This window comes from Asparagus officinalis, chromosome 8, assembly GCF_001876935.1.
Source record: "Asparagus officinalis chromosome 8, Aspof.V1, whole genome shotgun sequence".
Taxonomy (NCBI): domain Eukaryota; kingdom Viridiplantae; phylum Streptophyta; class Magnoliopsida; order Asparagales; family Asparagaceae; genus Asparagus; species Asparagus officinalis.
This window is the reverse complement of record NC_033801.1, coordinates 15,070,583-15,085,510: the sequence shown is the minus strand read 5'-3', so window position 1 is coordinate 15,085,510 and position 14,928 is coordinate 15,070,583. Positions and strand designations below refer to the sequence as shown.

The 14,928-nt window shown below is 35.6% G+C and overlaps 1 protein-coding gene and 1 pseudogene across 1 annotated transcript in view; both read right to left on the bottom strand.

Annotated features, from left to right (window-relative positions):
- The window catches only part of LOC109822093, a 17,726-nt pseudogene extending 17,533 nt beyond the window's left edge, over nt 1-193 (bottom strand).
- The window catches only part of LOC109822213 (malonyl-CoA decarboxylase, mitochondrial), a 20,615-nt gene continuing 8,290 nt past the window's right edge, over nt 2,604-14,928 (bottom strand). The window contains exons 9-14 of the mRNA XM_020388384.1: nt 7,240-7,323; nt 6,796-6,983; nt 5,479-5,601; nt 4,669-4,741; nt 2,984-3,069; nt 2,604-2,898 (exon numbers count right to left, since the gene is read on the bottom strand). Of these exons, the coding sequence (XP_020243973.1) occupies nt 2,811-2,898; nt 2,984-3,069; nt 4,669-4,741; nt 5,479-5,601; nt 6,796-6,983; nt 7,240-7,323 (642 nt within the window). The 3' untranslated portion in view covers nt 2,604-2,810. The remainder of the gene's footprint in view (nt 2,899-2,983; nt 3,070-4,668; nt 4,742-5,478; nt 5,602-6,795; nt 6,984-7,239; nt 7,324-14,928) is intronic.

Below are 14,928 nucleotides of genomic sequence, written 5' to 3'. Positions count from 1 at the left end.
CTGAAGCATGGATTCTGAGAGCTTGATGAGCTCCTCCATGGCCTCCATGGCTCTCTAAGCGAAGAGAATGGAGATCTGTTGATGTTGGATTTGGATCTGATCGAAATGAGGGAGGAAACTTGGGAGGAAATTTTGAATGCGAAGCTCCGGGTAAATTTGAGGATGATGATGACGTGGCAACGAGAGGGGAGAGTTTAATTAGTGCGGTCGGGAATTAGATCAACGTAAACACGTACCGTCCATTAGTTGATTCCTCATTAGTTAATTAGTGCGGTCGGAAGTTTGGTTTATTAATTTATTAACCGAGTTTCTAATTTTGGCTACTGGGGTCCGAGAAGAGGGCGCGCCTTATTTTCTTGTGTTATTTGCATATACACCCTTTAAATCACAGGTATTGCCAAAATAAACATTAAATCTTAGTATTTGCAAAACTGCCCCTCGAATCATCAACTTCGTAAAAAAATATCCTTAAAATCAACAAATTATCAACTTGGTGTTAAAAGTTTGACTACTTTGTTGATAATTTGTACGTTATGATTATGAATTAGCTTATCAAAGCTGATGATTATTTACTCTTAAGGATAAAGGTTTACTAAATTGATGATTTAACGAGTAGTTTGTAAACACCGAGTTTAGTGGGTATTTTTGCAAATACCCATGATTTATGTATATATATATATATATGCAAATAACCCATTTTTTGTTAAAGAGCCTGTCAAATAAATGATATAATGTGCAATTATACCCTCAAAGGTACTAGGTCGATTGAAATTAGGTGACTAATACATACATTCCTCTTAACAGCGGAATATTATGCCAATTTAAAAATAAACCAAGTTCTTCTCTTTCGGTGCAAATCCAACATTTGACAAATGAGTTGTTTTAAATACATTCGGTTATATCTGACCGTAGAGGAAACCAAGTGGAACCCGCATATGCATTTAGACGTAGAAAATTAATTCCAAGTTCATGCAACTTCAAATGCCTTCTAGCATTTATCGGCTAAATTACAAGATCTCTATTAAAAATAGCACCTGATGATCAGATTGATATTAATTTAGTGCAAAATATTTAAACTTGAAAGAGGCCCAAAAAAGTTTGCAGGCCAAATTTCTCTGGTAACCACTACGTGAAATGTCATGTAATTCTTAGTCTCACATCTTTCAATTAACTCATCCTTAACGTCAAAATTATTCCTCAAACCAATGATTCTTCTGTCAAAAGTTGAGCAATTGGATCCCCACAACACCCATAGGCTTATCAGCCCACTCCTACAATTCATAACCACCAATCTAATATTTGCAAAATAAAACCAATTTGAATGAAGAAGGACGAGAAGCCCCAAATTAAAAATCCTATCAGAGCTCTCTGCACGCGACGAGGAGTTCTAAGCCACTACATGGCCAACTAAGAAACCAAAAATGCCCCCTCCTAGTCCCCATGAAGGGCACAGAACGCCACAGTCGCGTGCGGATGTAATCAGGATTCAGAACTTCAGTAGAGGCCTGATTTTATTTTTAGTTAATATTTTTGTATTTCCTTTCTCGAGATAATAAACTGAGAATGTGATTCGGGCCCTTCAGAATAAAGGAGCTATGGTGGAGGAGGAAGAAAACAAGACTGAATTGAAATGGGAAAATAGTTATTATTGTCAACCTAAGTAAAGTGACTACAATTTAATTGAAGGACAAATTTTAAAAACCAACCCTTTTGCAAAAATATTCCCCAAAAACGACATGTTTCAACTTTAATTACTAAAACCGATCCAGTTTCAGCCTAAAAAGTTCCCAAGCTTCATGGGAGTAGAACTCCCGCGAAGTTTTTTGCATAACAAAACTTCACGGGAGTTCAACTCCCGTGAAGTTTGAAAACTTTTTTCGCCAAAACCGACCCAGTTTCAGTCCTGATGCTAAAACTAGGTCGGTTTTGATATTTGGAATTGAAACAGTCGTTTTTTAAAAATAATTTTCAAAAAGGGTTTGTTTTAAAAATTTGTCCTTTAATTGAAAGCCGTTAACATTAAGAGAAATTTTCAAATTATAGATGACAACGAACACAAATATAAAAAAAAGTAAATTGAGGATAGACCCCAGCCCTGTAGTTCAACTGTTGCGGAAAGACCCCTTGTACTTTCGCCCAAGTGCAGATAGACCGTAGCAACCTTTTTTTTAATCTTTTGCCCTCAAGAGATCTATTTATCTAAAACAAAATTCTATTTCTCTGAGGGTTAAAAGAGTCAAAAATCATTCAGCAGGTATACCTACAACAACAGTAGAATTATAGCGTCTTTCCACAATGGCGAGAAAGTAAGGGCGCGTTTGGTTTGTTGTTTTTGGGTGTGAAAAGACCCGAAAGCCTGACACCCTCTCCCATCCGTATCAGATTTTCGGGCAAAAACGCCTCTTGCCCGAAAACCTGACACAGTATCAGGCTTTCGGGATCAAAAAACTCCAACCAAACGCCCCCAAAAGGGGGTCTGTCTGCAATTAACCCTGTAGAAAACCTTCTAACTGGTGTCGAATAAAAACCAGGAAATGGCCACGGTAACAAAGGGGCAAGAGAGACTATACATAGTGCTTCGTTCAAACCAGAGCACAAAAAGAAACAACAAACATGCGCCACTGCCTTTTATGCCGAATTTCCTAATTGATGGGCGTTATTAGTAACGAATAGTGGGATCTCTGTTCCTAAAAGATTTTGAGTTCCTGAATGCTCGGAAATAAGAACTATGTACTCTTCAGACCATGAGATATGCCCTATTATTCTAAAAGAACAATCTCGTTCAGCAATATTGTCACTTTCTTAACATGTCACCTTAAATACTGATGAATTTTGCTTGAAGCGTTGATATGACCCGTGCTGAAATATGATTGAGCATTTTCTTCGATCTCATCTAACCTGAAATTTTATGGATGTTAGAATATGACATACCTATAAAATAAGGAAAATCATTATGGAAAAACGAACTGTAAAAAACACATACCGGTAAACATAATTTACCATGATACCTCCACTCTGCTGGATGCCTTTTTCCGAATTATCTCCCATCCAGTTCAATCTCTCAACCATCTACACGTTTGATTTGAGAAAAACATTTACACATCAAATGCTATTACATGGATTACTACATGTAGCCTTATAAAGAAAGAGTACATACAGACATATAGTTACAGGTTAATAGAAGGGGACAATAAACACAAACATAATGAAATGAACTTAACGTATTAGCAAGAACATTAAACTTAGAGGGGCCAGCAAATAATTTCCATTGCTATTCATTTCTTTCAAGGAAAAATTAGCCAAAAAAGTCTGGGGTTCACTAAATTATAAAAGAATGAAGAAACTTTGTGGTGAGGAATGTCTTTTCTATGTAATAACATAACTGCTTAACCCCTCCCACACTTATCCGAAAGCTCCCGAAGATCTGTAGCTGTTAACAGAGATATCTTCATATGGTGCTTCAAGATGAATTTTAAGTTCCTCGAACAAGTTCTGAGGACATAAGCTCGAACATATCTACCCACCAATCAACACGATGTATCTATATTATCATTTCAACATGCTATGGATATTTGATGGTTACAAGGATAATATACTACCAGTTTAAATTTGGGGAAAGGGCCGAGCAGGAAAAAAAGAGAAATTCTTAGCTGAGTGTCGTTTGTTTTTGCACAAGAGATCCTCATTCAAAACAATGGCCCGGTCTCATGATGCTTCTGATATGTTTATACTACCCACCATGTTATATACAACCCTAATATCACACCCATTGCTCGACTTATCTTCCACCTAGACCATAAAATAACAAGAGAAGTACATTAGAAGCCACCAACTTTCATAAAGGGTGTAAAGATGCCCACATTAACTGGTAGGCTAGATTCCAAATTGTTGTGGTGTCAGTCTCCAGAGCCACACCCAATGCCGGATATTATGGTTGTTGCTGGCAGAAGAAGCTGACCTTTAGTTTTTTCTTTGAATTTTTAGTTTCTGCAGCAAGTAAATGGCTGGAAGATCATGAAACCTCACTGCATTGGATAAACATATTGCAAATCCACTTTGCCGGATGAAACTAACATTGAGAACCTAGAACATTATCCGAAACATCTTTATCTTAATGATATCAGAAGCTTGACAGAACTCCACAATAAATAAAAATTTGCGGCTACATGATTCATTATTTGATCACTAGTTAACCTCATTGTTATCGTATATTCTTGTATAACATGACAGCACGAAGTTTCTCTTCAACGCTTGAACTTTTACTAACTTCAAGAGCATATATATCTTCAGACTAGGAGTATACTCTTTATCATTTGTTAATTTCTATAATTTTGGTAACATGCAGATTCATAATTATTACACATACTTCATGCTTTACCATACAAATTCATCCAGATTATGGAGTAAATGTCTAGGAGATGATGAATCATCAGTTCATACACCCAGAATGGAAATACAGATCATAGTACATTTTGCATCTTATACTAGTGTAATAAAAAAAGTCCAAGGAAGCTTGGTCAAAGTATCAATATCTAGTTAAATGCAAATAAAAGACGAAGATTCATGGGAAAGGCACAACACTTATGGACAATTGTAAAAGTCTCTCAGATCTGAGAGTATTAATGTCTAAGTTGCTATTTTCAATAAAAAAATGATGATAACCCTTACAGCTCCGTTTTGTAGATGGAAATTTGCAACTGCGTCAAGAGCTTTCCCGCGTTTCTTTTCTTTAAGTACGTACCTATATATTCTCCAAAAAATAAAAAATTATTACAACCATGAGTTGCCAGTTACGATGCATGGATACAAATATAAACCAGTTGAACTGGCACCAGAAGGAAGGATACTCTTTTCCAACCGATTAATATATAATACAGTTAAATTCTTGATCAGCAGAAAATTAGAGACTATCCTATATACTCGAGTCATATCAAATACTCTTTTGATGCTCACAACTTTTTGATTCTACAGCCAGTTCACAGTGAAAGAAATTTACATAATTAGGAGAAAGGATTTATGTAGTCGACTCCAGAAACTTGGGGAAATGCTCATCATATTCATATACATGCTTTGTTTGAAAGTCAAAGATCTTCAATTTGAGATTTTAATCAGCTGTCAAAGCTTAGTTGACAAAAATAGTAATATGACAGAAGAAAGAAACCATTAACTCTTAAATATTTAATTCTAAAAATTATATTTCATGATCAACAAAATTATGGATCAGATATCTCTTCCAAAAACCTACATTGGAATCCCACACATCTGTCTTGAAATAAGCTTAAATAACATTATATTTATGATCACTTCATAAAGAAAAAAAGATGCGCGGAGGGTAAAGTACCAAATATTGATCAAGGAAACACAAAAGGTCAGTCTGATTTTCTCTTTTTCTTCTACAAGTTGACAAGACCTCTAATTTGTTGTCCTCAAGGCATATGAAAGAATTCTCTCTGTATAGGATGTCTACTGCTGACGTACCTAGCACATAAGCGCATAAGAAGTGGCTGAAGTGCAGTCAATAATTGATTAGACTTGGTCCACTCTCTGTTGGTTGAAATTAGCAAATCATGCAGAACCTCTGTGGCACTTTCTCCACCAGCCCTGTGAGAGGATACCTTTTAGCATGATATATATCAAGATAAATATATGAAATCAAAGATAAAAGCAAGTACTCTACGATATAATCATGATATAAATTCAAATGCTGTTGATTTGGTTAATTATGTTTGGAAGGTAATCCACCTTATTTGTCACGCAGTTTAAGCTTGTGAAAAAAGCAACAAGAAGTGAATCACTCAAATCTCTTTAGACAACAATAGATCCAAGAGGGAAGAGAACATGATAATATTTTCTCAAGGGAACTACTTACATCTTCAAAGGGCAACATGATTGAAGAAGCTGAACTAAAGCAAATTCCCAAATAGCTGAGGCCTCTTGAAATGACCAACAAAACTTCAAGAAACTAGCTTTCATACATCTCATTCAAAGATCATCGAACCGTTTATATTTCTTGTTTCAGACCTACCTTATATATAACTGAATAGAACTGGACTAATGTAGTCATCTACCAGTTCCTGTTTATTCATAAATAGGCCATATAATCTGCAACATGCAACTATTTGCCTCTTCTCTACAGTAGGTTGATCTAAAACTACTTACAGGCTCCCAGATGACTTCTCATCCTATTGTAAATTTCAGACCTAGACTTAATCCCCAAATAGGCAGAAGACGGAGTAATCTTTGTCCTAAATAGATCTTACAATCTACAACAGATAACAAACTTCAGCTTCAGTTGGTTGGTTGTTTGAAAATTAATTATCAACATCGTGAATCCTATCATTAGCACAAATGAACAAGGAATCATCTTTAGCAGCAAACCAGGAGGAAATGATAAAAAAAGTCACATCACAGGTTGCATCTTTAAGAAGATCAATGTATTCTTCAAATATTAGATGTTTCATTCCTTCCAGTTACCAAGAAGATCTTATGCAACAACCAATTATGTATGTGAATATAAAGTTAAGAATAGTAGCTACTCAAAAAGTTTACATCAACTTAAATGTAACATGCTTTAGAACAAGCGTCAACACAAAGTCATTGCAAGTTGTTCATTTATGACATTGATTTATGATGACCAATACACAAGATGATTTGAGATTCTTTGGGAGCGTACACTTTAGGTACTTCATAGAAACAATTCCAAGAACTTTATCAAGTCTATCGACAATGGTAAATTGGTAATGGGTGATATTTATATGTATGTAAAAGTTACTCCTGACAATATAAGCAACATACTTTGTAGCATCGAGTATCGCTTTTTCTTCTTCTTGAAGAAGGATGTTCTCTTTAAAGGTAGAACAAGATTCCTTCTTTGACAAGTCTCCAGCAGAATCTGACTCCAGTTTTGCAAGCTTCAGTTGGGAAGCCAACTTAGAGAGAAGCCATTGCATAAATCCAGGAATAGGACTAAGAGTTGCAAAGACCTATAGAAACTATTGTATTACTGTAAAAAACATACAATATCATCAAATAAATGACAAAAAAACAAACTATTCTATTAAAATCAGACAAATAAAAACTAGGATACAAAAGGAAAAGTCATGCCAATTCTGACATTTTGCTTTCAAGGAATCTCTTCTTTAAACCTTCTGTTGTCTATATCAAGCTTGTTAGCCACTAACTAGTAACTATGAGGAAAGAACAACACAGCATTACATTTCTGAATAAATTAAAACTTACCGTGATATCTGGCATTTCTCTTCGTAACAGCTCAACCACACGTTTGATAAGAAACTTCCCAAGATTGATTCCTGATAAACCCGCCTGAATGTTTTGTGAATCATTAAATTATAATAGTAGCCGGACCTTTCATGTAATTAAATATTTATTCTATTCGGAATGGAGCTGGGTATAATCATTCGCGCGTGATTAAAATATGAAAACAGGCAGTAACATACTAACTTTCATGCCCAAAAATGGGTCATAGGAAAAAAAGGAAATAGGACTGCATACTTGATGAGATAATATAACAGAGAATCATGTCAGAAAAATCAAATAATAATAATCGAATAATCCTAGAAAATAATTCCTAGTGACACTTCTTGTGTATGTGTGTCTGTACACATACTTACATATATGTCATTGTACAAGTAATAGAGGACATATAAAGCTGAACAGAGAGAAAATTTTAACAAATGACCCCATAGATTTGGAGAAAAGGTTTGCGTTTGTTGATGTTTTGTCTGTTCTTGTTATTGTTGAGTTGTGTTACACATACATACATCTATGTCATGTACAAGTAACAGAGGACATATAAAGCTGAACAGAGAGAAAACTTTAGTAAATGACCTCATAGATTTGGATAAAAGGTTTGTTTTTGTTGATGTTTTGTCTGTTATTGTTATTGTTGAGTTGTGTTTACCTTGTTGTCCTTGTAAATGAATGCAGAATGTGTAAGGACTTTGCCAACTGACTTCTTTTTCTCGTACAACATTCTTGAAATGCTTCTAACTTGCATATGCATATGTTCAAATCCTAGTGTGTGCACGATTAAAATTGTCTCCCTCAACTTGGATGCATATAAGAGCATCTAATGAAGATAGATAATTTAGATCTACAAATTCAGCCTTAAGATAGGTTTTCTTTTTTAGGCATCCAGAAGTTCCAGTAGGCTCATGAGTCTACTCTTAATTACCCTCTGTAAGGAGGCACCTTCGATTAGGAGTCAATATATCACCAAACGATTTGGAGCAGGAAATATGTATATATCATTAAAAATAATATAAATTTACATGGCTTAACCAGGGGCTTACCCCTAGTTCGAAAAGAAGCTTAAAACATGGTTCCAGCTTGGATATATAGAGATGGATGTTGATTTGCGTTTGATTTGATTTGCAGTCTAGTTAAGTGACATGGAGGTCGATTTGATTTGGATTTGGTTTTACTTTAAATGACATTTCAGTCCTTTTTACCTTGAATTTCCATATAATGACATCTCAGTCATTTAATTTGTATTTGATTTGGATTTTAGTTTCACAACATTTCGGTCATTTTGATTTGGATTATAGTTTCACGACATTTCGGTCATTTGATTTGGATTTGATTTGGATTTGAATTTGAATTTTAGTATAATAAAATTCTGGTCATTTGATTTTAATCTTAGTTTAACGACATTTCAGTCATTTGTTTGGATTTCATTTGGATTTTGACCAACTTGATTTTGAGTGAGTTTATCTTTTAGTTTACGGACTTCACGGACAATTTTGATTTGGTTTTATTGTGTTGTACTTGCACTTTGGGTTGATCTGTGACTCTGTTAGATTTGTAGCTTCTATATGAATTTCCTTATAAAGCTCGCTTGTACTCTCTTCCATGGACCAGTAGCTTTGCTATATTATTGAGGACTTCATGTGGATAATAGGATTGTAGTAAATGCACGCGTATTTGGGTGGCGAAGAGTTGAACCCTGAGATTATGGATTGGGTCTCTAGATAGTCACTTCAACTCCACTTGTCATTATACACATAAGACAATGAAGATTCTAATTTGAATAACCATTGAAGCCTTCAGTTGATGTTACAACTAAAATATCATTTGGTGATATTCGTAGCAAAGCTCTTCGTAGTGATTTTTTTTTTTTTTTGAGTCCTTAGTTGTCAATAAACTGAAACATGAAGACATAAGATCGGAATTGACTTTTATTACTAGACTCTAGGGTTTTGGAATTTTCCCAACTAGGTGCCTCTATTTTTTTAGGCTTTCACCATAGTTAGTTCCCCTATGCGGTTTTGCCTATATGTCCTTTTGGATTTTCCTATAGCAAGGGTATACCATAGCATGGTTTTTTTTGACAATTTTACCCTTAGGTTCTTTTGAGTTTTCACTGGGTCCTTCAGTGGCTCATTTTTTACCCATGGCTTTCGGGGAGACCCACATCCTCCACCTTTTTTATGCCCTCAGCTTGTTGCTAAGCTGAACTATCGTTTTGAGTGATATCAACGTCAAACTCTTCATTGGGCAATGGAAAAATTGGTGGATGAATTTATTTGAGCCCTCAGTTTGTTATTACGCTGAAATATCATTTTGGATGATACCAGCAACGAACTCTTCATGGGGTGATGGACAATTTGGTGGATGAATTTATTTGAGCCCCTAGTTTGTCGCTACATTGAAATATTGTTTTGGCTGATACCACATCAAACTCTTCATAGGGCATTTAAGGGATATTGTTTTTTGAGTCATCGGTAGCATATTGCACTACCATTTTGGTGATACCAGGAACACCTCATTATGTGACCTAGTTTGATTTCGATTTTTAAGTTATCAGTAGTCTGCTGCACTGAAGGACCATTTTGTTGATACCATGAGTGACCTCATCATGTGACTAACGTTTTTGAAATTTTCTAGGTAGGTGCCTCTTTTTTTTTAGGGTTTTTACTTTAGGAGCAATACTAGCAATCACAGCGCAAGTAAACAACGACCGCCACTAGCATTGCTCTCACTATAGCTAGTTCTCCTACGTGGTTTTGCCTATAAGTCCTTTCAGATTTTCCTATAACAATGGGGATCCTATTTTTACCTGTGGGGGTATTACCGCAACCGAGATTTTTGACAGCTTTACCCCTAAGCCCTTTCGAGTTTTTATCAAGTCCGTCGGTAACTCATTTTTTACCCGTGGTTCTCTAAGAGACCCACATCGTCCACCATTTTTTTGTAAGGGGTTTACAGTTTATATTCATGTACCCTTGGAGTATATGTAGGTTTGCACTCTTCCACCTAAAGAGTGTGACGCTTAATTTGAATTTGAAGATTTTCTGGTCCTAATTTGGGCTCTTGCAGCCAAAAAGCGTATGACTTTATTTCTTTAATTTTGAAATTTGTGGTTTTAGCTCATGTAACTACAGAGCACAGAATTTGAATATTCTGAGAGATAAGAGTAAATTTTTTATCTCATGTACCAAATAAAATAAGTTTACGGTTTATACTCATGCACCGAAGGAGTGTTGCGAGTCGCAATTTATACTCATGCACCAAAGGAGTATTGCGAGTTGTAGTTTAAACTCTTGCACTCAAGGAGTATAGGATTTGATTTGCTTATGAACTTTCATGTCCCTAGAGGGGATTGACAGATATTTCCATTTGATTTGTTTGTTCTTCATCAGAGCTTATGAGAGCAGACTTTGAGATATTGATTTCTCCCACTTTGAGTTGCTTCTCGACACAACCTTTAAAGACGTAGCGATCTTCAATTGAGTGACTTATCAATATGTGATATAGACAATACTTGAGATCATCATCTTGTCTAACTTCTAGTGGCCTCTTTGGCATAGGAAGTTCAAGCCATTTTTCAATGTATCTTTGAAGAAATTGTACATTATATCTCTTTTGAAAAAGTATTGCTTATTCATCTTGTCTTGAAGTGTTGAGCCTTTCTGACCATTAATTACTAAAAAGAAGTAGATGCTACAAATTTCTTCTTTCTATTTGTTCTAGAGACAAATAAAGTGGATTTAATCAATTGAATCGATTGTTCAGACTTTTCCTTGTATCTTTTTTGAACTTGTCGAGATGTAGGTTGATAAGTGTCGAAAGATCCATCTTCTCCGGTGGATAAAAATAGAGCCATTCAGTTGTCAATGTTCCACATTAGTAAACATATTGTTTGCTCTAGCTCGAGATTTTGTTAGCATTTGATGCTTAGATAGACATAGGGGACTCTCTCATGTGGTTAACAAAAATATTTTCAAATTTTTTATTTTAATGGCTTTATTTATTTATTTATTACATTTATCTTTTTATTTTTATTTTACCCATTGCAATTAATGAGAAGATTGTGACTTGTGAAATTTTCTTCAAATATCAGCTTTGTCATCGTTTTTTTTTAACTTTGAGCCAACATAATTTCTAGTTAATCAATTGGTGAGCAATTTGTGCATGAGAAATTTTTTTAAAAAGACCGATTTTGCTAAATAATTAGCAAAATCGACCATTTTGCTAATTATTTAGCAAAATCGGTATTTTTTTTGCCAACAGATCAAAAAGATGTCGATTTTAAAAAACGCCTAGCTCAGATCAGACGGGACTAGTAGTCTCATATGTTTTGGGCACTCATTTGTTCTGCTCAGCAAACTCACGTGACTACTAGTCCTGTGGGTTTGCTGGGCAGAACAAATAAGTACCCGACAAATCTACGGGACTAGTAGTCCCGTAGAATTATCGGGCTATATAAAGCCCAGTTGTGCCCCAAATTAGGGCACAGCCTCATTCTCTCTCACTCACTCTCTCTCTCCCGATCTCTCTCTCTCTCGGTCTCCCTCTCTCTCAAACCTGAACTCAACCTCTCCCAAACCCATCTCCCTCCCAAACCTGATCTTCACCTCTCCAAAATCCGACCCCTCCATCTCTCCCAAACCCGATCTCTCTCTCCCCCAAACCCAACTCACCTCTTCCTCCCTCAAATCCGACGCCGACGCCATCTATTCTATCTGACGCCGACGAGATCCGAAAGTTCATCAAAATATAAATTTCTTATGTTTTCATAAATTTCTCGATATTGCTTAGTTAATATTTTATATCTAGAGAAAATATTTTAATTATGATTATCAATATGGAAAAGAAATCTAATTTATATATGATGAATTTTAATTCTTCAGTTAAAATGACGAATGGAATACCAATTATTTGCTTATTCAATAGAAAACTGAGTGTTGGAATGAATAATATACCTATATATGGAGGCTCTAGAAAAATGTTCATGTTATCTAGAAATTACAATTCCGATAGTATGATGGAGCAAGTATACAGAGTTCCTGGAATTAATGATGCCGAAAATGCCATTAAGATTTTCTGTAATTGTCCAATAAATAAAAATAGAACAATTGTTGTAAAGATCACCAATGATGAAGAATTGAATGACATGATCGGACTTGCGAAAAAACAAATCTCAATCGAGTTGTTCATTAAAAATATTCCAATGTATGGGGTTGCCGAAGTTTCATATGCTTACGGAGAGTTCTCCGCATGTTTGAAAATCAAATCTTGTTATCTCAAAGTACCTTGCACTTAAAAAATGACTCTGGTGCAATGTCAAGTGACATGTTCCACAACGTGTCGGGTCATGTTTCAGTTAATTTACCGGTTGGTTCTATAATAGAAGAGGATGAGGACGTAGATGCCGATGATGATAATGAAGTAGTTAAAGAGGAGGAATGTTTTGATAGTATGTAGTGTGTAATTGGAGAGACCAATGATGACGTAAGTTGGATGGATGAATATTACGTAAACAACGATTATGTAGAGTCTGAAGAACCGTTACCAGAAGAGTTTGAAAATAACTAGTGGATAAATGCCTCACAAGCTGAGTTTATTGAGCTTGGTCCTAATTTCGATCGACCCGGCGACTTCACTTTCAAAAAAAGAGATCTTTTTGAGAATAAGGAAAGCTTAGTTTTCGTTATACGTGAATGGGCAATCACGAACCAGGTCAAATTCAAGCCGATTAAAATCAATATAACTAGCTACCATGTAAAGTATTACTTCAATGAGAAAGGTCAATGAGAGAATACAAGTACTGCAGACGATAGAAATTCAAAGTGTCCATGGAAGTTTAATGCGACTGTTAGGAAAAAATCTAATGGGCAATTTATAATCTCAAGTTATTGCGGACTTCATACATGTTGCAATCCAACTGTCAATAATGATCATAAAACAACTTCCGCTTATATCATGAAGCTAATGATGCCCGAAATTAGGCGGGAACTTGATCTTACTCCGGGACAGATAATTACAAGGGTATATGATATGAAAAAAATAACTATATCCGGGCATTTTGGGCCCGCTATCAAAGGGTTCTCTTTTTGTCGTCCGCTCTTAAGCATCGATGTAACACATTTATATGACAAATACAAAGGAGTGCTCTTGGTTGCGACCGGTGTAGATGCAAACAGTGGGTTATTTCTAATAGCTTTCGCAGTTGTGGAGGTGGAGGATACATCAAGTTGGAAGTGGTTTTTCCAATGTATTTACAGATACATTCCGACTGTTCAAAGTTAAGAGTTATTACTTTTATTTCTGACTGGATGAAAGGAATTTTATAGCCTTGCACGAGGGGTGGAGTGCACCACATCATCACTGCTATTGCTTGCGGCATATAAGAGCTAATTTTAAGAAAAAACATGGAGAGGCCAATTTACAGAATTTATTGTGGCAAGCCAGGTGTGCCACTGATCCACTTGTATATGAGCATCGTAGGAAGAATTAAATCCCTATCAATTGAAGCACACAATTGGATTGAACGAAACTTGAAGCCGCAATACGAAGATCGATGGGCATTATGTAAAGATGGTGAAGTGCGCTATTGTATGATGATAACTAATTGCTTTGAAAGTTTCAATGACGTACTTAAGAGTGGCCGTGCTATGCCAATTCAAGCCTTAGTTGCAAGGACGTTTTATAGATTGAACACATGCTTTAATAAAAGACGTAGTGATGGTGCAAATTGGACACGTACACTCCAAAAAATGAGATAATTTTATAGAAAAGGATTGTGGCTGTAAAAACATGTAGAATTAAACCATTCAACGATAATGAATGGGAGGTTAAAGATTGTGATGGTACTTACATCGTCCATCTCTATGACCAGGAGTGTAGTTGTACTTATAGTATACCACAATTATAAAAACTATCATGTAAACATGTTCTGGCGGCTAGTTTCAGTCAGGATGGTGGTGCTAGATTGCCTTATGATCGGTATTGTTCAGCTTGGTATTCAACAAATCATTATCGAAAGGCTTATAAAGAGAGTTTTTATCCTTCCGACGATACTCGTAATTGGCCGAATTTGTATATACCATATATATTACCACCACAACACAAAAGACAAGCGGGACGACATCACTCTGTGCGCATTAGAGGTACTATGGATCAAGGCCGGGAAGGAGTAACGTCACGAATAAGATGTGGACAATGTGGTCAATTAGGGCATAATAAGTCTCGTTGTCCATCAAGAGCAAGTAAATAGCAATTAATTGGTAAAATATTTTCTATTTCTATCTTTATTTTTTATTATTATAGTCTTATTGATTTGGTAGAAACTAATAAGTTAAAAATTATATGTGCAGGTATATACACGATGCTTCCCGGGCTGGTTACCAATAAGATAAAGTCCTCTATGATCAGTTACACCACCGTTCAAAGAGCATATCGTTTACATCGGTGATGATTCTCTATTTTTTACTCATAAGTTTACAGACACATTACTTATTCATTGTTATATTCTAATATTTGTTTTCATTTTTATTACAGAGAGGACAAGAACTAGTCATGATTGATCATAGCCTTGGACATACTCACTGGCCACTTGATGATCCTCGCATTATTGCTATAGTACATCAAGCCCAACAGCAGAGAGAGATCGCGTACATACCAACC